Here is a 26585-nt window from a genome sequence, read left to right as displayed (position 1 = left end):
ATTATGTCAATAAAGAAAAATGAAAAGGAAAAAATTGTTTTAAAGCTTAAAACTTTATGAAAGATTACAAAGAAATTGGGCTATGTGTTTTAGACATTCTGATACAATAAACTTGGTAAGTTATTAGGCAAATTAAACACAATCATTCATAATTTTCGTTTCTTCTCTAAAAATACATTCATGACAACATATGTAAGAAAAATGAAGGATCTAGTACTGAAAGGCTGGAAGAGTTACGTGGAATCTCAGAGGAAAGCCTGTGTGTTTTGCCTCTAACTTTGTAGGTCACCTGAACCCTATGTGTTCTTAGTTATGGGGTTGCATACTTTTTTCTTTAAAAAAAGGGAAAAACAATTTTCTTTTAGAATATAAGACTGAAATGTGCTACATCCTAAGAATTAAAAAAAAAAAAAACAGTAAAAATAAATCTATGATTTTCTAGTACAATCCCATTTCAAATGTTTTGTCTTGTATCCCTATAATTCACTTTTATTTCTGAATAACTATTACATGTTAGCATTGAAACTATAACACAAACTTTGTTGATTATACATGCAAGTGGCAAAAAAATACCTTGTAATGTGCTATGTCCACATTTCAAAAAAAGTATTTTTTTATAAAAAGTAATTCCAGCAAAAACACACTACCATGACATATAAGAGTCCTGCAATGGCAAACATATATCCTATATATATATATTTTTTTTTTGAGACAGAGTCTCGCTGTTGCCCAGGCTGTGGTGCAGTGGCACGATCTCAGCTCACTGCAGGCTCCGCCTCCAGGGTTCACGCCATTCTCCTGCCTCAGCCTCCCGAGTAGCTGGGACTACAAGCGCCTGCCACCTCGCCTGGCTAATTTTTTGTATTTTTAGTAGAGACGGGGTTTCACCGTGTTAGCCAGGATGGTCTTGATCTCCTGACCTCGTGATCCGCCTGCCTTGGCCTCCCAAAGTGCTGGGATTACAGGCGTGAGCCACTGCGCCCGGCCCATATATCCTAGATTTATTTAAAGTTTAATTTTGTAAAATCTGTCCTATCATTGGACTATAATTCAAACTAACCCATCTATTCTGAAGGTGGAAAAACCAGTCATTTTAAAACTGCCTAATTTTTAAAGATAAATTTTAAAATTCAACTGCCTACTTAATCTTCCTAATCTTCACTATCAGTAAGTGGTTTTGGCAAGATGGTTACTTAAAATAATATGAAAAACTTAAAATGCTAAATATGTATAAATAACTACATCAATCATTAAGTGTGAGTGGATTAAAGTCTCCAAGTACATGACTAAGATATTAGAATAAATTAAAAAAAAAAACAAAAAAAAAACTCAAGGAGGCAAATAACTCAAGCCAGGGGTTCGAGGCCAGGCTGGGCAACATGGCAAAACCCCTCCTCTATAGAAAAAAAAATTTTTTAAAAACAACTATATGCTGCTTAGAAGAAACATACTATAAATATGAGGACTCGGAATGATCAAAAAATAGAAAATGACACAGGTTGAGTATCCCTCCCTTATCCAAGATGCTGAGGACCAGAAGTGTTTCAAATCTCAGATTTTGGAATATTTACATATACATAATGATATATCTTGGGGATAGAACCCAAGTCCAGATATGAAATTCATTTATGTTTCATATATACCTTATACACATAGAATGAAGGTAATTTAATACAGTATTTTACATAATTTTGTGCATGAAACAAAGTTTTGACTGAGTTTTGACCACAATCTGTTATACGAGGTCAGGCATGAAAGTTTTCCACTTGTGGCATCATGTTGGTGCTCAAAAACTTTTGAATTTTGGAGTACTTTGTATCTTGGATTTTTGGATTACAGATGTTCAATCTGTATCTGCAAACACAAACAAAAAATTGGATAGATTTTTTTAAAAAAAGTAAATGCACATCTGACAAATGGTGCTGGAGCAATTGGACATTCACAGGCAAAAAAACTGACCAACACAGACTTTGTAATTTTCACAAAAATTAACACAAAATGGATCACAAATATACATGTAAAACACAAAATTATAAGACTTCTAGGAAATAATATAGAAGAAAATCTAGATGACCTTGGACTTGATTAATTTTTATATGTAACACCAAAAGCATGATCCATCAAAAATAAATGTGTAAGTTGGACTTAAAATTCCTGGCTGGGCACAGTGACTCACACCTGCAATCCCAGCACTTTGAGAGGCCGAGGTGGGTGGATCACTTGAGGTCAGGAGTTTGAGACCAGCCTGACCAACATGGTGAAACCTCATCTCTACTAAAAACACAAAATTGGCTGGGCATGGTGGTGAATGCCTATAATCCCAGCTACTTGGGAGGCTGAGTCAGGAGAATCACTTGGAGGCAGGAGAATCACTTGAATCCAGGAGACAGAGGTTGCAGTAAGCTGAGATCGCGCCACTGCACTCCAGCCTGGGCAACAAGAGTGAAACTCTGTCTCAAAAAATATATAAAATAAAATAAAACAAAATAAATAAAATAAAATTCCTGCTATGTGAAAGATACTGCTAAGGAAATGAAATGACAAGCCACAGACTGGCAAAAAATATTTGCAAACACATACCTGGTAAAGGACTTGTACCCAAAATATAAAAAGAACTCTTAAAGTTCAACAATAAGATAATAACCTAATTGTTGTTCCCAACACAAATAAATGATAAATCTTTGAGGTGATGGACACCACAATTAGCCTGATTTGCTCATTGCATAGGTACCTCATACATATGTACAATTACTATGTATCAATTAAAAATTAAAAAATCGGGCCGGGCGCGGTGGCTCACGCCTGTAATCCCAGCACTGTGGGAAGCCAAGGCAGGCGGATCACGAGGTCAGGAGATCGAGACCATCCTGGCTAACACAGTGAAACCCCGTCTCTACTAAAAATACAAAAAATTAGCTGGGCGCAGTGGCGGGCGCCTGTAGTCCCAGCTACTCAGGAGGCTAAGGCAGGAGAATGGCGTGAACCTGGGAGGCGGAGCCTGAAGTGAGCCGAGATTGCGCCACTGCACTCCAGCCTGGGCGACAGCGAGACTCTGTCTCAAAAAAAAAAAAAAAAAAAAAATTAAAAAATCAAACAATAAAAAATATTACAATTGTTTTAAAATGGGCAAAAGATTTGAACAGACACCTCAACAAAGATACACAGATGACAAATAAGCATATGAAACGATGTTCAACATCATGTCATTACAAAAATGCAAATTTTAAAAATGGGAAACTATTAGCTACCTATATACCTATTACAATAGCTAAAATCCCCAAAATTAATAAAACCAAATGCTAGAGAAGATGTATAGCAACAGGAACCTCAGTTATTGCTGATGGAAATGCAAAATGGTACAGCCACTTTGGAAGACAGTTTGCTAGTGTCTTACAAAACTAAACATTGTTTTACCGTATGATCGAGCTGTGGTACTCCTAGGTATTTTACCCAATTGAGATGCAACCTGTGTCCACAGGAAAACCTACACATGATGCTGTCAGCAGCATTACTCCTAATTCCCCAAAACAAGGTGTCATTTTAATAGATGAATGGAGAAACTAACTGTGGTACATCTACATAATAGAATATTATTTAGCAATAAAAATAAGCTATCAAATCATGAAAAGATGTGGAGGAAACTTAAATGCATATTGCTAAGGGAAAGAAGCCAGTCTGAAAAGATTACATATTGTATGATTCCAACTGTAACATTACAGAAAAGGTAAAACTATAGAGACAGTAAAAAAAGATCAGCAGATGCCAGCAGTTTGGGAGGAAAAGGGAAGGACAAATATTTGATACTATTGTGTATGAGACTATAATGATAAATAAAAAACATTATGCTTTGTCAAAGCCCAAAGAACTGTACAACACAAAGAATGAACCTTAAACTATGGACTTTGGTTAATTACAATGTATGAATACTGGTTTATTATTAAATGTCTCATGCTAGTATTAATACTAGGAGAAACTATATATCTGGGGGACATGGGAACTCTCTATATGATTTCTGCTCAATTCTGCAAACTTAAAACCATTATTAAAAATAAAGACTATTAATGTATTTTGAAAAAGGTTAATGAAGATATGAAGTTGCAAGAAACAAAGAAAAAAAATCCCAGAGTTCAGAAAAAAGTGGAACTGAACATAAGAGTTGGAAAACCTTGATGTGATTATGCCACTGTCTGCTGTGTTTGTATACACAGCAGGTATGCATATAGACATATATAGTATCAAAAGGTTCTGCTTTGTTGTTAACATCCACATACAGGCTGAAGCCAAGATGCCTGGAAGGATTAACACAGAAAGTGTACACAAGAAAAAAAAATTTTGCTCATCACTGTACAAGGAAACTTGTCCATCTTTGCCTGGGCTCTGAGGGGTAAAAATGTCCTCCTTACACAAAAAACTAGGACCATGGGGTGTCTCTTTCAGGTATGAAGTCTAAATTTGTATCACCATTCAGTCTGGGAACATGCAAACTGAGAAATTATCTAAAATTGGTTTTCAACGATCAGACCCCTGAAGTTCTAAGCTGAGGATAGAAAAAGTTACTCTGGATCTTCTTAGGCAAAAAAGAATTCTCATATAAAAACAAGCTTAAAGCCATCTAATGTTACAAATGACACAAGGAAACAAACCACTATTAAAAAAAAGTCAACATAAAGTAAAATTAGAATTTCAGAAAAGAGCAATTCGAAAACTATACAAAAATAGTATGTTTAAAATTCTAAAGATATAAAAGGGATTGAAATTCTAAAATAACAAGCTACAGTAAAAAAAGGGAAACATTTTATAAAGAACCAAACAGAACTTCTAAAGTTCAAATATAATCAACAAAAAACAAACCCAATAGTTGAAAGATTAAATATAGCCAAGGAAAGAATTACTTTTTATAACCTACTCAAAAATTGAATTATTTTTAAGTTGTACCATTATTTTATGTACCAACAAGAAACTTAAAATGCTGCCAACTCAATTGTAACATGCTATCCCAATTTCGAAGATGTTAAAATGTAAAAACAAAACAGTATGTCTTAGAATTGATGAAATACAGTACAGAACTAAATGACAAACTGTAGAAATGACTCAAAATGAAAAAGGTGAAGAATTTTTTTTTTTGAAGATGGGGTCTTGCTCTGTTGCCCAGGCTGCAGTGCAGTGGCATGACCTTGGCTCACTGAATATCCTCAATCTCCTGGGCTCAAGCGATCCTCTCACCTCAGCCTCCCAAGTAGCTGGGACTAGAGGCATGCGTTACCACACCTGGCTAATTTTTGTATTTTTTTTGTAGATACGGGGTCTCACATGTTGTCCAGGCTGGTCTCGAATTACTGGACTCAAGGAAACCTCCTGCCTTGGCCGCTCCAAGTGCTGGGATTACAGATGTGAGCCACCACACCTGGCCTGAGAATTGTTTTTTTTTTTAATGGGAGCATTGCAACATGCAAAGATATACAATGGCTAAGAAATCCTCCAGAATTAATGAAAGTCACACATCCTCAGATAAACCACCGTAAGGCTTAGCAGGCTAAATGAAAATTAATGCAAACCTAGAAAAAAACCATACTTAAATAGCAGAACGACATAAAAATCTAACAGCAACTACAGAGAAAGGATAGATTACTTAAAAATATAGGGTAATAAGGAGAATTCTCAAAAGCAACAAGATTAGAAAGATTAGAATGCAATGGAATTATAGCTTTAAGACGCTGAAAGTGATTCTGTATCATTTAAGAGAGAAGGTAGAATTAACACATTTTCACACACAGAATCTACTCTTTGTACAACCTTTGCTGAAAGAACTTTGAAAGACTTCAGTAAAAACAAAGTTAAATCCAGAAAAGACAAGATCAAAGAAGCAATGGTGAGCAAAAAACCTAGCAAACGTGGCACTAAACAAGAAATGCCAGTATAAAATAGCAATTAATATAGAAGGTATAAGAAAAACAAAATGTTTAACAATAACATGTAAGAGATGAGATATTATTATTACCTAAGAGTTCTAAGTTCTCTGTGAATTATTTGGGAGGAGGGTAGAGATTACCTTTGACTTTTAAGTTGATATTCTAAACGTTTCACTAAAATAAAAGAATGTATAATTTCTAAACCTGTAGCAAGAAAAAGAGAATAAAGCAAAAAAGTCTACTAGACTGGTAAATTAAAAGCAAAAAATAATATAGCAGAAATAAATCAGCTAGGTGTTATAATCCCAGCACTTTAGGAGGCCAAGGCAGGAGGATCATTTGAGCCCAGGAGTTGGGGGGCCAACCTAGGCAACATAGTGAGACCTCGTCTCTACAAAAAAATTAAAACATTAGCAGGGCATGGTGGCATATGCCTGTATTCTCAGCTACTTGGAAGGTTGAGGTGGGAGGATCACTTGAGCTGGGGAGGTCAAGGCTGCAGTGAGCCATGATTGTGCCACTGCAATCCAGCCGTGACAGAGTGTGAAAAAAAAAAATCTGAATTATCTCAGCTATCATAATAAAATCAAACTAATCACACTTCCCAGTTAAAGAGAAGCTTAGATTAAAATTTTTAGAAAATATAGCTAATAGGCCAGGTGTGGTGGATCACACCTGTAATCTCAACGTTTTGGGAGGCCAAGGAGGGGCAGATCGCTTGGCCCGAAGACTTTTAAATCATCCTGGGCAACATGGAGAAACTCTGACTCTACAAAAATTAGTGGGGTGTGGTAACACACACCTGTGGTCCCAGCTACTCAGGAGGCTGAGATGGAAGGTTCACTTGAGCCTGGGGAGGTTGAGGCTGCAGTGAGCCATGATCATGCCACTGCATTCCAGCCTGGGTAACAGAGTGAGATGCTGTCTTAAAAAAATAAAAAATAAAAAATAAACTAGCTATATATTCCTCTGTTCAAGATGCACATCAAAACACCAAAATAACTGGAGTAAATTGCTGAGAAAAGATACATAAAGCAAACAAGTAACCAAAACAAAGCTATACTACATATCTGTATCTATTTTTCTCTCTACATGTTTACATAGCCTACCATACTAAATTTAACTATAATAAAATATAATTCAAAACTACAGTAATAAAGCTATATAAATATATATCCCAATAATAATAATACAGTATTAGTATAACTGTATATATATTTATATATACATCGTACCAGGAACAGAACAAAAATATTGATACATAAAATATAGCAAGAGTCCATTAATACAAAAGTCATGACATACAGCAAAGGATAGTCTAGTTTGCTGTCTTTTTGGAAAAGAATGAAATTAGATTCCTGTCTCATGCTATACATAATTTTTAAAAAGAGAACATTTATGGGGATAGTGAAGGTATTTGTAAACCAGATACAAAAAGTATAAACCACAAAGGAAAAATACTGACTATAGCCAAATATTAAATTGTAAAAAAAAACTATCAGAAACAAAGATAAACAGACTAGAAAATAGGTGTAATCATAATAAACATCAACAAAAAAACTACAAATAACTCCAAAGAAATATTGACAATTCACAAATAAGAAAACCCAAATGGCTAATCAACATGCTAAAAGATGCCCAAATTTACTACCAAGCAGGAAAACATAAAGAGGTATAATAACTTTAAAGAACTGGTAATCCTAGTGAGGTTGAAGATAAGACACATCACACAACCAAATGATTCAACTTCTAGGTATCTTTCCCGGGCAAACATATATGCATGAGAAAACATGTACATGGATGTCCACTGCATACTGTTTGTAACAGAGAAAAGACAGAAAAACCTATCTATGAAGTAGGGGAATATATAGTCTATCGTTCATTCTACAACACAGAAATTATACATAGCATATTATGATGTTGGTTATGTTCTTTGTTTTATTAATATGGCCTAATAAATGTTAAAAACTGGTTGGTTATCTAAATATCTCTAAAAATGGCCTTTAAAAATATTCATATAGAAAACATAGCATACCTATTTCATCTATAAAGATGATGGATGGTTGTAGCTTTATGGCAAGGGAGAAGACAGCAGCAGCCAATTTTTGAGATTCTCCATACCACTTATCGGTCAGTGTCGAAGGCTGAAGGTTAATAAATCGACAGCCTGCTTCTTTGGCTGTGGCCTTGGCAATCAACGTTTTACCACAGCCTGGAGGCCCATAGAGAAGAACACCTGGAAAGGAATATGTTATTTATTACCTTTAAGGGGATATTTGCTTTAATTTATATGATAATCAATAGAATATTCTTTCCACAAAAAACTTTCCCAATATTCAATTCTGCTTTTATTTAATCTTGTTTATAGTAGGTAAGACAGGAGAAAGGAAGATGCCATGTTCTAAGCTCAGTGTCAGTTAAGAGCATGTATTTGGGGATTACAGCATCCTGTGCCCTCTCCCTTCATGAAAAGGTTCGGTTTAAATGCTCACCTTGACATCCAAATTCATACCACTTTATCAACAGTTGATAAACAAAATCATCTAAGGCCCTCCACCTTCACAAGCAAACAAAGCACCACAGTGCTTTGATATTAGCCTACAGAAGGTAAACAACTTCAAAACAGATTGTGGCAAACACTGTTTTGCTGTTGCTCACAGATTAAGTTTTAGCCAAAGGACATGTGCCTTTTTCCAAACAAATAATCTTTTCCTAAAAGAAACAGAAATTATCAGTCACTCCTGTTTTAATTTCCAAAGAATAAAACTGTATTATTAACCTATGGTCTCCATTAACAGCATTTTGCTGCTAAATACAATTTAAGGTAACACTTTTAATACAAGGGATCTAGAGGCTGGGATCTTGAACATTTTGGGAACCACCACCAACTGTTTCCCAAGTAAAATGCGACAGCAATTTCTAAATTTAATAATATTAAATATATAATAACACTAAATGTATAATACTAAAATTATAATTTTACCAAATTACTAAATTCAGTACTACATGATTTGGCACCTAAACTTAGTACTAAGATGGTTATTAAAATAAACCATCTACAGACAGCCCTAACAAAAACTGTAATAGGCAGACCTCTCAAAATATTTGCTTAATTCAAAGCTCAACTTTTCCTATGAAACAGTATTTTTTAAAATGCCATCTATATAGATGGCATGCTAGGGTGAACTGTAAGGGATCTGGAGGAGTCCAAAATTTTCTTATATATAATAAAAATAAAATTCAAAATGAGAAGAAAAATAATTTTGTATGAAATTTCCCAAAAATATCTCAAGTTAAAAAAAAAAGAAATCTGCACCTGATTACGTAACTGTAGCAATTTTATTTTTCACATCAAACACTTCAAAATAATGTTCAAGCTCTTCCTCAAGCATATACAGAATTTTCTACTGGTCTTTATAATTCTTGAAGATTCAAGTTCTAACAGCAACTAATCCAAGTTTAATCATACGAAACTAAACTTTTCCAAAGCTGACTTTTAAATTTAAATCCATAAGCTTTACCAATACATGTTATTTGTATTTTCAAGCATTCTGCAAATTTTAATTAAGTTCACTTAGGTGCTTAAAATTTGGTTAAGTCAGCTATAATTTGAATCTTTTACTGACACTTCTCTTCTGGATGGCTCATATGAAACAATAAAGAATAGTAATCTAAAACCACTTGTTTGCAGATACTTGGAATTATCATTAATTTCATCATTTTGATCACATAATTTAATATAGAATGCATAGCCATTATAAAACTTATACACGTTACTTAAATCTCCAGGTTTTTATATTGTTACACTTAGTACTTTCTTAAAAACTAAATTAAATTTCAAGGTTTTTAGAACAAAGTATTTATGCAAAAGCCTCCATATTTTGTGGACTTTGCAGCTACTCTACCACTTCATAAACATATTCAGTGCTTTTAGAATGTTGTGTTTGTTTCAAATTATTCATTTATCACTTGGAATATTTCCCTTCTAGTAGTTCGGTTTTGTTACTTCTTAGCAGGATTAAGTTTTTCCTCTTCAAGTATTACAATTAGTGTTATTAACTGAGCAGTTACGAGTGTCTGGAGTGCCTAAAGATTCAATATGCAAAGAAAGGTTTTGGCTATCCTAACTTTCTGGGGACAGGCTGTAACAGAGAAGGTACACAAGCTGTCAATATTCCCTTCTTGACCTGGGTAGTAGTTACATAAGTGTTAGCCTTATAGTTATTCAGTAAACTGCTTTATCCCCATTCCTGTGGCTCACGCCCGTAATCCCAGCACTTTGGGACGGCGAGGTGGGCAGATCATGAGGTGAGGAGATCGAGACCATACTGGCTAATACGGTGAAACCCTGACTCTACTAAAATACAAAAAATTAGCCAGGCATGGTGGTGCACACCTGTAATCCCAGCTACTTGGGAGGTTGAGTTAGAAAAATCTCTTAAACCCGGGAAGCAGAGGTTGCAGTGAGCTGAGATCACGCCACTGCACTCCAGCGTGGGCAACAGGGCGTGACTCCGTCTCAAAAAAAAAAAAAAAGTTACACTAAAATTCACATTGCTTTGTCTGACAAATTATCAGTGAGTCTAGAGATAACAATATTTAGAGTGGCATCTTTTCTATATACTTTCCTAAAATGGTCTCCACAGTGGTAATAATTATGATGGGTAACAAAATGAGTACTGCAATGAATGTGAGGCATTTGGCTTTTATTATTAGCTTTGCAACCTTTAAATTAGTTCTTTGAGCTTCGTCTGATACTTTTATGACTAATTTCAACAAATAAAAACTGTGTTTATTATCTTATGCTTCATAGAGACTTAAAAATTTAAATCCCTTTTTAAGACGGATGTTTTTGGTAATGGCTTTACTTAGTAAGTGCTATATGCAAACAAAAGATTTAGGAAGAGGCTGGGCACAGTGGTTCACACCTGTAATCCCAACACTTTGGGATGCCCAGGCAGGAGGATAACGAGCCCAGGAATTCAAGACCAGCCTGGGCCACAAAGTGAGACCCTGTCTCTACAAAAAATTAAAACATTAGGCAGGTATGGTGGTACATGCCTTGCAGTTCCAGCTACTCAGGACCCAGAGGCAGGAAGATCATTTGAGCCCAGGAGGCTGCAGCAGTGGGCTACGGTTACACACTTCAGCATGGTGACAGAGTAAGACTCTGTCTCCAAAAAAAAAAGGATAAGGAAGAAAAAAAGTATTGGGATAAACAAATCTAAATTTGAGATAATCCTCATTTGTGACAAATATTCCACCTTATTAGTGACTATTTTTCTTCTTTGGGCAACTGTTTATTGGCTTTCATATAAAATTTGTCCAAATGGTGCAAAAATACACATCCATATAAATTAAGTCTACTTAAATATAAAGTACTTGAGAAGAATATGGGTCTTTATAACAGAAAATCTATTCTTAAAATTATTTTTTTCCTTAGGTTATTCACAATTTAAAGAATGCACCAAAACATGAAGTATAACATTCACAAATATAATAAAATTTATATACCAAAATAACAATACAGAATTCAGAAAGTTTACAGAGGAAGCCATATGGTATTCAGATGGATTTTGTTGGAATTTTAACTGTTGTAAATTTTTAGATGTTTGAGGGAAAAAAATCACTTTTTTAATATAACCATCAATATCTTATGTGTGCCCCCACTTCCCTGTCATCAATTAGCGGCATGATGGTGTGCATTAACTTCAACTTTGTGTCTATACACAATAGTTACATATGACCTCATGCACCGCATGGATACTGCACAGTCACTCTCCAATTATCTTTTTGTAGTCTATGTGAAGCAGTGATCACTTTCAGCTCAGATAGCAATAAACTGTCTAAGGATAACATAAAATTGCCAATAACTCTAACCTAGGTAACCTAGTTCCAGTCCCAAAATGGAACAAATAAGGATGCACCTAATTTTACACCCTGCTTCTATACACTAATATCCAATTTATGTTGAGGATCAAAAAGTAAATTAATGATCTTCGAAACTGTTATTCTTGATTAAAAATTATCCAAAAACATAAAGGTGAAAAAGTTCAAATAGCAAAACTTTATATAATCAGAAAATATTCATGTAACTTTTAAATTGGACAATGCTTTCAAATAAGAAGCAAATTTACATATAACTTTTGAAGTATTTCCTGCATAATTTGGTATCCACTCTGCTAAATGGGTCTTTAAACCTAAGTCCAACTGGAGAAATCACCCAATTACCTGGTCTAAGATAACACTGATAAAAAAAGAAGCTTTCTCTAACAGCATATAAAGGGTATTTTACTTTCCTAAATTCACTAGCATTGTCAAATTGAGAACTAAAAATGCAGAAAAGTCATTTTTTGTTCAGACTACAAATAACCTGGAAGAGGGTAGTAAAGACTTAACTAAATAATCCAACTATGGCCATACATTTTTGATCTGGGCTCAGATAATCATTCAAAGTTTTTTGGGGGGTGGTGGGAATCACAATAAACTGAAAGTGTTTTGTTAGGAAAAACTATAAGCAGTGTTGTTATTTCAGAAAACAAAAAGAAATACCTAATAGCTTTGTTGTTTTAATAATAAAAGAACATGTCATTTTTGCTGTTAACTGTCATCCTCCACTTACCAGAAACAAAAATTACGTAGTTCATAAAAATGCACAGGTATAGGCTTCAGTTACCTTTGATATGTAAATTAATGTGCTTTATTGATATAGCTGCAAATTTAGAAAGATTATAAGCATTATAATTTAAACATACATAATGCTATTTTGATATTTTTAAAGATCCACTTTTTTGAAAAATCAATGTGACTAATAATTTGAGTTAAGTCTTGACTAACAACATATCAAACCCATATAGTTTTGGCAATACATTAGCTAAGAGCTTCCGCTAGATGAAAATAAGCTATCTCGTGAAATTTGGATCTGAACGCCACAGTAACACACACACATCTCTCACTGTAAATTATGTACACTCCATCCGAATCACCTTTAACAAGCCTTAATTAAGCATGACAGAAATATTTGCACTAGCTGGGCACAATGGCTCACGCCTGTAATCCCAGCACTCTGGGAGGCCAAGGCAGGTGAAGAACTTGAACTCAGGAGTTCAAGACTAGCCTGAGCAACATGGTGAAACACCATCATTACCAAAAATATAAAAAAAGAGCCAGGCATGGTGGCACATGCCTGTGGTCCCAGCTACTCAGGAGGCTCAGGTGGGAGGATCACTTGAGCCTGAGAGGCAGAAATTGCAGTGAGCCAAGATCATGCCACTGCATTTCAACTTGGGTGACAGAGTGAGACCCCATCTCAAAAAGAAAAGAAAAGAGAGAAAAGAAAAAAAAGAAATACTTGAATAAACAAGAATTACACTTAATGATGCAGTTATGAGCACATTCTTGAGTTCCAAGACTTTCAAAGTGATTTTGAATAAGCAAATGTCTCCATCAAAGTTACATATTTAATTTCTAGTTCATCTGCAGATCAATATTTCCTGAAAAAGATTCATTACATTCTAAAAATAAGATTGTTGGAGTTGTGAAACAAGAAAAAAATGTCTTGGCTTGAAAACAAAACAAAAAACTTGTATTATGACTTTGAATCTTTATTTAATCTTGGTTTTCCAAATTTTAATTTACTTGGAAGTAAGAGAAAAGAAATTGAAGGAGATTATTTTAACAAGTATTTTAACACGTAAATACAGGGAAAAAGTTTATCTCTATTTCAGAAGTTGAAGAATGAGCAATTATTTTAAGAAACTGTTCATCTAGATCTCAGCATCCTCTTGAGAATCTGATTTCACAAAAACTAGTTCTACAATGGCAGAAAGTTTCAATGTTTTCTAGGATTTTAATGCTTTAGGCGAATATATATCTTTACCATACCTTTTGGAGGCTGCAGAAGCCTGGAATTCTCAAACAAATGTTTCTTTTTGATAGGTAAGATGACTGTGTCTTTCAGATCCGTAATGACATCATCTAAACCTGCTATATCACTCCAAGTAACCTGGCAAAAGTTAAGGTCAACATGAACTTTAGTACAAATGTACACTCACTAAAGTAAAAAGAACCCTCCCAAAATGGCAAATGTTAATCTGATAATTACACATAAATAAGTTAAAATCATATATTAACATGAGTAAAGACTTTTCCAAGCAGGAATGAAATAAACTGCTATAAAACTGGAAAAAGGAATTTAATAGTCAACTATCTACTATTAAAAATCTGTAAGTCAGGTACTCAAAAATCTGCAAGGGTCTAATAAGCTAAATTCATTCCACTTATAAGGAGGAAATACTCTGCCACAAGAATATTGAGAACCAGCTGAGACATAATTTAGCACCGGCTGATGGGAAAGAGCTCATCAGGAATGTACCTATTTTATACAGGATGTTGTCAAGCATCACAGAAATTAATTTTAGAAATAAGTTCTTACAAAACATGGCTTCTGAATTTTATCCATCAAAAGTAAGCCTACGGGCCAGGTGTGGTCGCTCACGCCTGTAATCCCAGCACTTTGGGAGGCCAAGGTGAGAGGATCACTTGAGGTCAGGAGTTTAGGACCAGCCTGGCCAACATGGTGAAACCCCATCTCTACTAAAAATACAAAAAAAAAAAAAAAAAATTAACCGGGTGTAGTGGTGTGTGCCTGTAGTCCCAGCTACTTGGGAGGCTGAGGCAGGAGAATTGCCAGAACCTGGGAGGCGGAGGTTGCAGTGAGCCAAGATCACGCCACTGCACTCCATCCTAGGTGTCAGAGTGAGACTCTGTCTCAAAAAAAAAAAAAAAAAAAACTAAATCTATGTTAAAACTTAAGGAAGTATCTTTATAAATAAAAACAGGGCATACATATTTTCAAAATAGACAAGAAAAACCTGATTCAACTTGTCCTGAAAGGACTGGCACAGTAAAGGAGCTGGAGTTGGGGCCAATCAGAAGCAATACTTTACAACAGATTCATTTCCTTCATAATGTAAAAAAAAATGATAAAAAGGGAAGGTGCAAACCAGCAGCCAGATCTGAAAAAAAAAAAAAAAACTTTCGTTGTAACTGCAACAAAAAACTAAGTCTGTTAGTACAGATTTATTCAGAAATTAATATAGGCAGGGTTCCAAGAAGGTACCATTGTAAATCTATAAATCAAATTCAAATGCAGGCTTAATTCTAGGGTGTGTGTATGTCTCTGTACACACAGATATTAAGACATTGCAGACTTTTATTTTCTAGATTTGGAGATGGGGCTATTTCATTCTACTTATTTATAGTAATATAACGTTAATGTATTAGGCAAATATTTTCTATTTATAGCACTTATAAATGTATACTTATTGTTACAAAATATTCATATAGGATCTTATACATTACATCAATCTCATCCTCAAAATAATCCTTATGAAGTAGGTAAAGCAGGTATTATTATCTCTAGATTATACATGAGGGAACTGAAACTCAAAGAGGAAATCATTTGCCAAGACCATTAATGGAAAACCTGGGATTTAGTATCCTGTGTTATCATACCATATTATGAAAATCTAGGTTTAAACTCTATAAAACAAACATCCACATGACAAAGCAGTACGCTTTATATACCACAAAGGCAAATATATAAAAGTTTTACTAAACAAATATGTACAGAAAACAGTTAACAAAGTAGGCCTGAGACTGTTATCCTTAGAAAGGCATACTTGCAAGATTTGCCCTTGGCTGGCATGTGGGAACTTAGATTTCAGGAGAGTGCCACAATTTCTTGACAAGAACAGCTCACTGTGCCTAAACTGTTCGTGCAAACAATATGGTTTATGGTGAAACATCCATTTTCCTTCTGGGAGTCTAGAATTTTGGTACATTTAAGGGAAGAGGGAAGCTATAAAACCAGCCCCCAATCAATATGTTGGGGACTGAGTCTCCAGTGAGCGTTCCTGGTGACAACACTGCACGTGTGTTGTCACAACTTGATGCACTAATTAAGCACTGTGTGACTGCACTTGGAATCTTGTGCCTGGCTTCCTTCAGAATTCATCCCATGCCCCCTTCCCTTTGCTAATTTTGCCTTGTATCTTTTCAGTGTAATAAATCATATGCAGGAATACAACTATATGCCGAGTCTTATGATTCAGCCTAGAGAATCAATGACCCGGCCATGATCTTTAGGACCCCTGACACAAAATGCTAGAATCCACCCCCACCTCTAAAAAAATCTTAAATAAGATTAAAGATACATACATGCATATTAAGAGGGTCTACAAGATGAGCAGCAATACTCATTTCATATTCTGAGAGCTTCACATTTTTCACACCAATTTGCTTCATTAGTTTTTCTGCCTAGAATGAAAAGAACAAACAACCTGCTTTGATTTGATATTTAGATACTGGCACTTCGAAATAGATATATGTGAAGTCTAAAGAGCAATGAACAGATATACAAGAAATTTTCAAGGATATTCTAGGCCCCTTGATCTTAGCCTTCTCCATTGTAAGCCCTCAGGTAACGATTTGAGGCTCTATTCCACAGATATCAGGGAAATTTAACCACCTTTCAGGAAATGAGAAAACGGGGTATGTGACTGAAGAGATCTTGCACTTCCAAGAGGGGCTCCCATTGTTTCAATGAGACTCTAGGATACAGCTTAATTTCTCATTCCTAATAGGACTATCACGACAGGTAAAGGTAAAATCTCAAGATGAAAGACAGAGGAGTTAAGGAGGGCAAGAAATGAATAACTGAAGTTTCTTTAAACTGAATATCTGAAACAGATGTCCAACTTCCTTCAAATTAATCCAGGTATCTACAATAGATGGCCATACATATCCCATTTTAAATTGCTCTGATATGCTGTCCCTTTTAGGTAGAAGTCAGTTCCTGGGACTAGGCAACCAGAGTTATAATAAAAATAACTCTAAATTGGCCGGGCGCAGTGGCTCACGCCTGTAATCCCAGCACTTTGGGAGGCCGAGGTGGGCGGATCACGAGGTCAGGAGATTGAGACCACGGTGAAATCCCGTGTCTACTAAAAAAAATACAAAAAATTAGCCGGGCGTAGTGGCGGGCGCCTGTAGTCCCAGCTACTCAGGAGGCTGAGGCAGGAGAATGGCGTGAACCTGGGAGGCGGAGCTTGCAGTGAGCCGAGATTGCGCCACTGCGCTCCAGCCTGGGCGAAAGAGTGAGACTCCGTCTCAAAAAACAAAACAAAACAAAACAAAAACTCTAAATTAGAAGTATATTTGCGTATATTCTCAAAGCAGGGCACAACCGGCATTAAACCTATGAGTTCTAGCAATACAACAAAGCTTTCAATTAAAATAAAGATAATGAAAAACATTTACTGAGTGTGCCAAATATTATGCCAAAATACAGTAAAAGGATTAACTTGTTGAATCCTTAGAGCCAATACTATGAGATAGTCATAATATTTTCCCAATCACAGAAAAAGAAACTGAAGTTTAGCATGATTAAGTAATTTGCCTTTGGTTAAAAGTTAGCCAAGAGAGGGTGGAGCCAAGATGGCGGAATAGGAACAGCTCCGGTCTCCAGCTCCCAGCCCCAGCGACACAGAAGACGGGTGATTTCTGCATTTCTGCTTGAGGTACCGGTTTCATCTCACTAGGGAGTGCCTAACAGTGGGTTCAGGACAGTCGGTGAAGCGCACTGTGCGCGAGCCGAAGCAGGGCGAGGCATTGCCTCACTCGGGAAGCGCAAGGGGTCAGGGAGTTCCCTTTCCTAGTCAAAGAAAGGGAAAACAGACGGCACCTGGAATATCGGGTCAGTCCCGTCCTAATAATGCGCTTTTCCAACGGGCCTGGAAAACGGCACACTAGGAGATTGTGTCCCGCACCTGGCTCGGAGGGTCCTATGCCCACAGAGTCTTGCTGATTGCTAGCACAGCAGTCTGAGATCACACTGCAAGGCGGCAGCGAGGCTGGGGGAGGGGCGCCCGCCATTGCCCAGGCTTGCTTAGGTAAACAAAGCAGCCAGGAAGCTCGAACTGGGTGGAGCCCACCACAGCTCAAGGAGGCCCGCCTGCCTCTGTAGGCTCCACCTCTGGGGGCAGGGCACAGACAACCAAAAACTCAGCGAGAACCTCCACAGCCTTAAATGTCCCTGTCTGACTGACAGCTTTGAAGAGAGTAGTGGTTCTCCCAGCACGCAGCTGGAGATCTGAGAACGGACAGACTGCCTCCTAAAGTGGGTCCCTCACCCCTGAGCCACCTAACTGGGAGGCACCCCCCCAGTGGGACAGACTGACACCTCATTCAACCGGGTACTCCTCTGAGACAAAACTTTCAGAGGAACTATCAGACAGCTGAATTTGTGGTCTCACGAAAATCCGCTGTTCTGCAGCCACCGGTGCTGACACCCAGCCAAACAGGGTCTGGAGTGGACCTCTAGTAAACTCCAACAGACCTGCAGCTGAGGGTCTTGTCTGGTAGAAGGAAAATTAACAAACAGAAAGGACATCCACACCAAAAACCCATCTGTACATCACCATCATCGAAGACAAAAAGTAGACAAAACCACAAAGATGGGGAAAAAACAGACCAAAAAAACTGGAAACTCTAAAAAACAGAGCACCTCTCCTCCTCCAAAGGAACGCAGTTCCTCACCAGCAACGGAACAAAGCTGGATGGAGGATGACTTTGATGAGTTGAGAGAAGAAGGCTTCAGACGATCAAACTACTCTGAGCTACGAGAGGAAATTCAAAACAATAGCAAAGAAGTTAAAAACTTTGAAAAAAAATTAGAAGAATGGATAACTAGAATAACCAATGGAGAGAAGGGCTTAAAGGAGATGATGGAGCTGAAAGCCAAGTTTCGAGAACTACGCGAAGAATGCAGAAGCCTCAGTAGCAGATGCGATCAACTGGAAGAAAGGGTATCGCTGATAGAAGATGAAATGAATGAAATGAAGAGAGAAGGGAAGTTTAGAGAAAAAAGAATAAAAAGAAATGAACAAAGCCTCCAAGAAATTTGGGACTATGTGAAAAGACCAAACCTACGTCTGATTGGTGTACCTGAAAATGATGGGGAGAATGGAACCAAGTTGGAAAACACTCTGCAAGATATTATCCAGGAGAACTTCCCCAATCTAGCAAGGCAGGCCAGCATTCAGATTCAGGAAATACAGAGAACGCCACAAAGATACTCCTCGAGAAGGGCAACTCCAAGACACATAATTGTCAGATTCACCAAAGTTGAAATGAAGGAAAAAATGTTAAGGGCAGCCAGAGAGAAAGGTCGGGTTACCCACAAAGGGAAGCCCATCAAACTAACAGCTGATCTCTCAGCAGAAACTCTACAAGCCAGAAGAGAGTGGGGGCCGATATTCAACATTCTTAAAGAAAAGAATTTTCAACCCAGAATTTCCTATCCCGCCAAACTAAGCTTCATAAGTGAAGGAGAAATAAAATACTTTACAGACAAGCAAACGCTGAGTGATTTTGTCACCACCAGGCCTGCCCTAAAAGAGCTCCTGAAGGAAGCACTAAACATGGAAAGGAACAACCGGTACCAGCCCCTGCAAAAACATGCCAAACTGTAAAGACCATCGAGGCTAGGAAGAAACTATAGCAACTAACGAGCAAAATAACCAACTAACATCATAATGACAGGATCAGATTCACACATAACAATATTCACGTTAAATGTAAATGGGCTAAATGCTCCAATCAAAAGACACAGACTGGCAAACTGGATAAGGAGTCAGGACCCATCAGTGTGCTGTATTCAGGAAACCCATCTCACGTGCAGAGACACACATAGACTCAAAATAAAGGGATGGAGGAAGATCTATCAAGCAACTGGAAAACAAAAAAAGGCAGGGGTTGCAATCCTAGTCTCTGATAAAATAGACTTTAAACCAACAAAGATCAAAAGAGACAAAGAAGGCCATTACATAATGGTAAAGGGATCAATTCAACAAGAAGAGCTAACTATCCTAAATATATATGCACCCAACACAGGAGCACCCAGATTCATAAAGCAAGTCCTCAGTGACCTACAAAGGGACTTAAACTCCCACACAATAATAATGGGAGATTTTAACACCCCACTGTCAGCATTAGACAGATCAACGAGACAGAAAGTTAACAAGGATATCCAGGAATTGAACTCAGCTCTACACAAAGTGGACCTAATAGACATCTACAGAACTCTCCACCCCAAATCAACAGAATATACATTTTTTTCAGCACCACACCACACCTATTCCAAAATTGACCACATAGTTGGAAGTAAAGCTCTTCTCAGCAAATGTAAAAGAACAGAGATTATAACAAACTGTCTCTCAGACCACAGTGCAATCAAACTAGAACTCAGGATTAAGAAACTCAGTCAAAACCGCTCAACTACATGGAAACTGAACAACCTGCTCCTGAATGACTATTGGGTACATAATGAAATGAAGACAGAAATAAAGATGTTCTTTGAAACCAACGAGAACAAAGACACAACATACCAGAATCTCTGGGACACGTTCAAAGCAGTGTGTAGAGGAAAATTTAGAGCACTAAATGCGCACAAGAGAAAGCAGGAAAGATCCAAAATTGACACCCTAACATCACAATTAAAAGAACTAGAAAAGCAAGAGCAAACACATTCAAAAGCTAGCAGAAGGCTAGAAATAACTAAAATCAGAGCAGAACTGAAGGAAATAGAGACACAAAAAACCCTTCAAAAAATTAATGAATCCAGGAGCTGGTTTTTTGAAAAGATCAACAAAATTGATGGACCGCTAGCAAGACTAATAAAGAAGAAAAGAGAGAAGAATCAAATAGATGCAATAAAAAACGAAAAAGGGGATATCACCACCGATCCCACAGAAATACAATCTACCATCAGAGAATACTACAAACACCTCTATGCAAATAAACTAGAAAATCTGGAAGAAATGGATAAATTCCTCGACAAATACACCCTCCCAAGACTAAACCAGGAAGAATTTGAATCTCTGAATAGACCAATAACAGGTTCTGAAATTGTGGCAATAATCAATAGCTTACCAACCAAAAAGAGTCCAGGACCTGATGGATTCACAGCTGAATTCTACCAGAGGTACAAGGAGGAACTGGTACCATTCCTTCTGAAACTATTCCAATCGATAGAAAAAGAGGGAATCCTCCCTAACACATTTTACGAAGCCAGCATCATCCTAATACCAAAACCTGGCAGAGACATAACCAAAAAAGAGAATTTCAGACCAATATCCTTGATGAACATTGATGCAAAAATCCTCAATAAAATACTGGCAAACCGAATCCAGCAGCACATCAAAAAGCTTATCCACCATGATCAAGTGGGCTTCATCCCTGGGATGCAAGGCTGGTTCAACATACGCAAATCAATAAATGTAATCCAGCATATAAACAGAACCAAAGACAAAAACCACATGATTATCTCAATAGATGCAGAAAAGGCCTTTGACAAAATTCAACAACCCTTCATGCTAAAAACTCTCAATAAATTAGGTATTGATGGGACGTATCTCAAAATAATAAGAGCTATCTATGACAAACCCACAGCCAATATCATACTGAATGGGCAAAAACTGGAAGCATTCCCTCTGAAAACTGGCACAAGACAGGGATGCCCTCTCTCACCGCTCCTATTCAACATAGTGCTGGAAGTTCTGGCCAGAGCAATCAGGCAGGAGAAGGAAATAAAGGGTATTCAATTAGGAAAAGAGGAAGTCAAATTGTCCCTGTTTGCAGATGACATGATTGTATATCTAGAAAACCCCATTGTCTCAGCCCAAAATCTCCTTAAGCTGATTAGCAACTTCAGCAAAGTCTCAGGATACAAAATTAATGTACAAAAATCACAAGCATTCTTGTACACCAATAACAGACAAACAGAGAGCCAAATCATGAGTGAACTCCCATTCACAATTGCTTCAAAGAGAATAAAATACCTAGGAATCCAACTTACAAGGGATGTGAAGGACCTCTTCAAGGAGAACTACAAACCACTGCTCAATGAAATAAAAGAGGATACAAACAAATGGAAGAACATTCCATGCTCATGGGTAGGAAGAATCAATATCGTGAAAATGGCCATACTGCCCAAGGTAATTTATAGATTCAATGCCATCCCCATCAAGCTACCAATGACGTTCTTCACAGAATTGGAAAAAACTACTTTAAAGTTCATATGGAACCAAAAAAGAGCCCGCATCGCCAAGTCAATCCTAAGCCAAAAGAACAAAGCTGGAGGCATCACGCTACCTGACTTTAAACTATACTACAAGGCTACAGTAACCAAAACAGCATGGTACTGGTACCACAACAGAGACATAGATCAATGGAACAGAACAGAGCCCTCAGAAATGATGCCGCACAGCTACAACTATCTGATCTTTGACAAACCTGACAAAAACAAGAAATGGGGAAAGGATTCCCTATTCAATAAATGGTGCTGGGAAAACTGGCTAGCCATATGTAGAAAGCTGCAACTGGATCCCTTCCTTACACCTTATACAAAAATTAATTCAAGATGGATTAAAGACTTATATGTTAGACCTAAAACCATTAAAATCCTACAAGAAAACCGAGGCAATACCATTCAGGACATAGGCGTGGGCAAGGACTTCATGTCTAAAACACCAAAAGCAATGGCAACAAAAGCCAAAATCGACAAATGGGATCTCATTAAACTAAAGAGCTTCTGCACAGCAAAAGAAACTATCATCAGAGTGAACAGGCAACCTACACAATGGGAGAAAATTTTTGCAACCTACTCATCTGACAAAGGGCTAATATCCAGAATCTACAATGAACTCAAACAAATTTACAAGAAAAAAACAAACAACCCCATCAAAAAGTGGGCAGAGGACATGAACAGACACTTCTCAAAAGAAGACGTTTATGCAGCCAAAAAACACATGAAGAAATGCTCATCATCACTGGCCATCAGAGAAATGCAAATCAAAACCACAGTGAGATACCATCTCACACCAGTTAGAATGGCCATCATTAAAAAATCAGGAAACAACAGGTGCTGGAGAGGATGTGGAGAAATAGGAACACTTTTACACTGTTGGTGGGACTGTAAACTAGTTCAACCATTGTGGAAGTCAGTGTGGCGATTCCTCAGGGATCTAGAACTAGAAATACCATTTGACCCAGCCATCCCATTACTGGGTATATACCCAAAGGACTATAAATCATGCTGCTATAAAGACACATGCACACGTATGTTTATTGCGGCACTATTCACAATAGCAAAGAGTTGGAACCAACCCAAATGTCCAACAACGATAGACTGGATTAAGAAAATGTGGCACATATACACCATGGAATACTATGCAGCCATAAAAAATGATGAGTTCGTGTCCTTTGTAGGGACATGGATGAAACTGGAAAACATCATTCTCAGTAAACTATCGCAAGGACAAAAAACCAAACACCGCATGTTCTCACTCATAGGTGGGAATTGAACAATGAGAACTCATGGACACAGGAAGGGGAACATCACGCTCCGGGGACTGTTGTGGGGTGGGGGGAGGGGGGAGGGACAGCATTAGGAGATACACCTAATGCTAAATGACGAATTAATGGGTGCAGGAAATCAACATGGCACATGGATACATATGTAACAAACCTGCACATTGTGCACATGTACCCTAAAACCCTAAAGTATAAAAAAAAAAAAAAAAAAAAAAGTTAGCCAAGAGAAGAAACAGGATATTAATTCAAGGAGTCCAACACTAGAGTCCATACTCGACTACCACACATATTTGCCCTGATTTCTTCAATTTTAAGATTGGAGTTTATAACCACGAAAGAGTCTTTAAAAATCTATACATAACAAATTCAAATTTCAATTAAGTGAACATTTTAGAAATGAAGGGACTACATATTTGCCCTGATTTCTTCAATTTTAAGATTGGAGTTTATAACCACAAAAGAGTCTTTAAAAATCTATACATAACAAATTCAAATTTCAATTAAGTGAACATTTTAGAAATGAAGGGACTCTGGTAAATCATGTTTACCTAAGTTTTGGTTATTACATTTTCCTAAAATGCTTTTGATTATATAGAATCTTGCTGTCTGTCCAGGGTTATGACTGCTCTAAAAGGAAATTCACACCACACAGCATTTTAGTTATAGAATGGCTAGGAGGTTAGCATAAATGTGTTTAATAGCTTTAAAAAAAAAAAAAGTACTATGGGGGCCAGGAATGGGGGCTCACACTTGTAATCCCAGCACTTTGGGAGGCTGAGTTGGGAGGATTGCTTGAGCCCAGGAGTTTGAGACCAGCCTGGGCAACACAGATGCCATCTCTACAAAAAATCAAAACTTAGCTGGATATGGCAGTACATGCCCATAGTACTAGCTACTCTGGAGGCTGAGGGAAGAGGATTACTTGAGCCTTGGAGATCAAGGCTGCAGTGAGCCATAATCATGCCACTGCATTCCAGCCTGGATAAGAGAGAAATCTTGTCTCATAAGAATTTTTAAAAAGTGCTATGAACCACATCACATAACCAAATAGAATAAATCTCCTATTTATCTTGCCCCTGTAAAATTACTGAATCAATAATCTTTTGTAGATTCCTTTGTCTCTTGTAAATACCTTCTCTTTTACTGCCGTAAGTCGTTTACATGTCAGTTATAAAAGGTATCCTTTTGAGAAGTGTCTGTTCATGTCCTCTGCCCACTTTTTGATGGGGTTGTTTGTTTTTTTCTTGTAAATTTGTTTGAGTTCATTGTAGATTCTGGATATTAGCCCTTTGTCAGATGAGTAGGTTGCAAAAATTTTCTCCCATTGTGTAGGTTGCCTGTTCACTCTGATGATAGTTTCTTTTGCTGTGCAGAAGCTCTTTAGTTTAATGAGATCCCATTTGTCGATTTTGGCTTTTATTGCCATTGCTTTTGGTGTTTTAGACATGAAGTCCTTGCCCACGCCTATGTCCTGAATGGTATTGCCTAGGTTTTCTTGTAGGATTTTAATGGTTTTAGGTCTAACATATAAGTCTTTAATCCATCTTGAATTAATTTTTGTATAAGGTGTAAGGAAGGGATCCAGTTGCAGCTTTCTACATATGGCTAGCCAGTTTTATTATGCAGCCAAAAAACACATGAAGAAATGCTCCTCATCACTGGCCATCAGAGAAATGCAAATCAAAACCACAGTGAGATACCATCTCACACCAGTTAGAATGGCCATCATTAAAAGATCAGGAAACAACAGGTGCTGGAGAGGATGTGGAGAAATAGGAACACTTTTACACTGTTGGTGGGACTGTAAACTAGTTCAACCATTGTGGAAGTCAATGTGGCGATTCCTCAGGGATCTAGAACTAGAAATACCATTTGACCCAGCCATCCCATTACTGGGTATATACCCAAAGGACTATAAATCATGCTGCTATAAAGACACATGCACACGTATGTTTATTGCGGCACTATTCACAATAGCAAAGACTTGGAACCAATGCAAATGTCCAACAACGATAGACTGGATTAAGAAAATGTGGCACATATACACCATGGAATACTATGCAGCCATAAAAAATGATGAGTTCATGTCCTTTGTAGGGACATGGATGAAACTGGAAAACATCATTCTCAGTAAACTATCGCAAGGACAAAAAACCAAACACCGCATGTTCTCACTCATAGGTGGGAATTGAACAATGAGAACTCATGGACACAGGAAGGGGAACATCACGCTCCGGGGACTGTTGTGGGGTGGGGGGAGGGGGGAGGGACAGCATTAGGAGAGACACCTAATGCTAAATGACGAGTTAATGGGTGCAGGAAATCAACATGGCACATGGATACATATGTAACAAACCTGCACATTGTGCACATGTACCCTAAAACCCTAAAGTATAAAAAAAAAAAAAAAAGGTATCCTATTTTAGCATCTGAATAACATTTACTCTTCATTTTCATTATGCTACAGTAAATGTGAAACCCTCCCACATGTGTTCTTTTTAAGCAATGCTCGAAGACAGTGGTTTTCCCAGGGGACATTTGGCAAAGTCTGGAAATACTTTTGGTTGTCACACTTGGGGGTAGGGTGATACCAGCATCTAGTCAGCAGAGGTAGAGATGCCACTGAACATTCTACAAGGCACAGGACAGCCTCCCTTTCCCCATCCCAAATAATTATTGGCCCAAAATGTCAACAATGCCTGATCTGAGAAACCCTGTTTTATTCCCTATTAGTTAGTTGCCCTGAAAATTTTACTGTATGCCTAAATAAAGCTTTTAAAATTGTCTCTTGATTTAAAGAATAGCCTTTATTTCTATCTGGAACGTCCTAAACAAAAATGACAAATGAATAATGTTTATATAGAGACAGAAAATGTTATCTTGTCAAGTTTACCTAAGATCTCTTTCCTGCAACAGCAGTCCCACTTTAACAATCTCTTCAGGTTGTATTCACAATACATCATTAAAAGAAAAGGGAAAAGGAACTAATGGTTTTATTGAGCACCTACCATATCTAGCGCTGTGCTAGGTAATTTACAATCAACCCTTAAAATTAACCTGAGAAGTAACTATTATTATCCTTATCATTTAGATGAGGAATTTACAGGTCAGAGAAATTAAAAGATATGTCAGGATTATACAGCTAGGAAGTGTCATGAACAGAGCTCAAATACTGATTTGCCTAATTTTAAATCCCATATTTTGCTGAAACACTAATATTCTTCATTTGGGAGAGCAGAA

General features: G+C 37.2%; 1 protein-coding gene across 8 annotated transcripts in view; it reads right to left on the bottom strand.

Annotated features, from left to right (window-relative positions):
- The window catches only part of ATAD1 (ATPase family AAA domain containing 1), a 104630-nt gene that overhangs the window by 31022 nt on the left and 47023 nt on the right, over nucleotides 1-26585 (bottom strand). For 7 of the 8 annotated variants that reach the window (XR_010120464.1, XR_008657061.2, XR_008657063.2 and 4 more), the window contains exons 3-5: nucleotides 16131-16229; nucleotides 13794-13914; nucleotides 7945-8145 (exon numbers count right to left, since the gene is read on the bottom strand). Coding sequence is in view for 2 of the 8 variants with exons in the window: in XM_055274311.2 (XP_055130286.1) it covers nucleotides 7945-8145; nucleotides 13794-13914; nucleotides 16131-16229 (421 nt within the window). In the remaining 6 variants the exon portion in view is untranslated. Of the gene's footprint in view, nucleotides 1-7944; nucleotides 8146-12531; nucleotides 12622-13793; nucleotides 13915-16130; nucleotides 16230-26585 lie in introns of those variants that run through there. The other variant, XR_010120465.1, reaches the window with a different exon arrangement.

Source organism: Symphalangus syndactylus, chromosome 4 (genome assembly GCF_028878055.3).
Source record: "Symphalangus syndactylus isolate Jambi chromosome 4, NHGRI_mSymSyn1-v2.1_pri, whole genome shotgun sequence".
Lineage (NCBI taxonomy): Eukaryota > Metazoa > Chordata > Mammalia > Primates > Hylobatidae > Symphalangus > Symphalangus syndactylus.
This window is presented reverse-complemented; position numbering and strand designations above follow the sequence as displayed.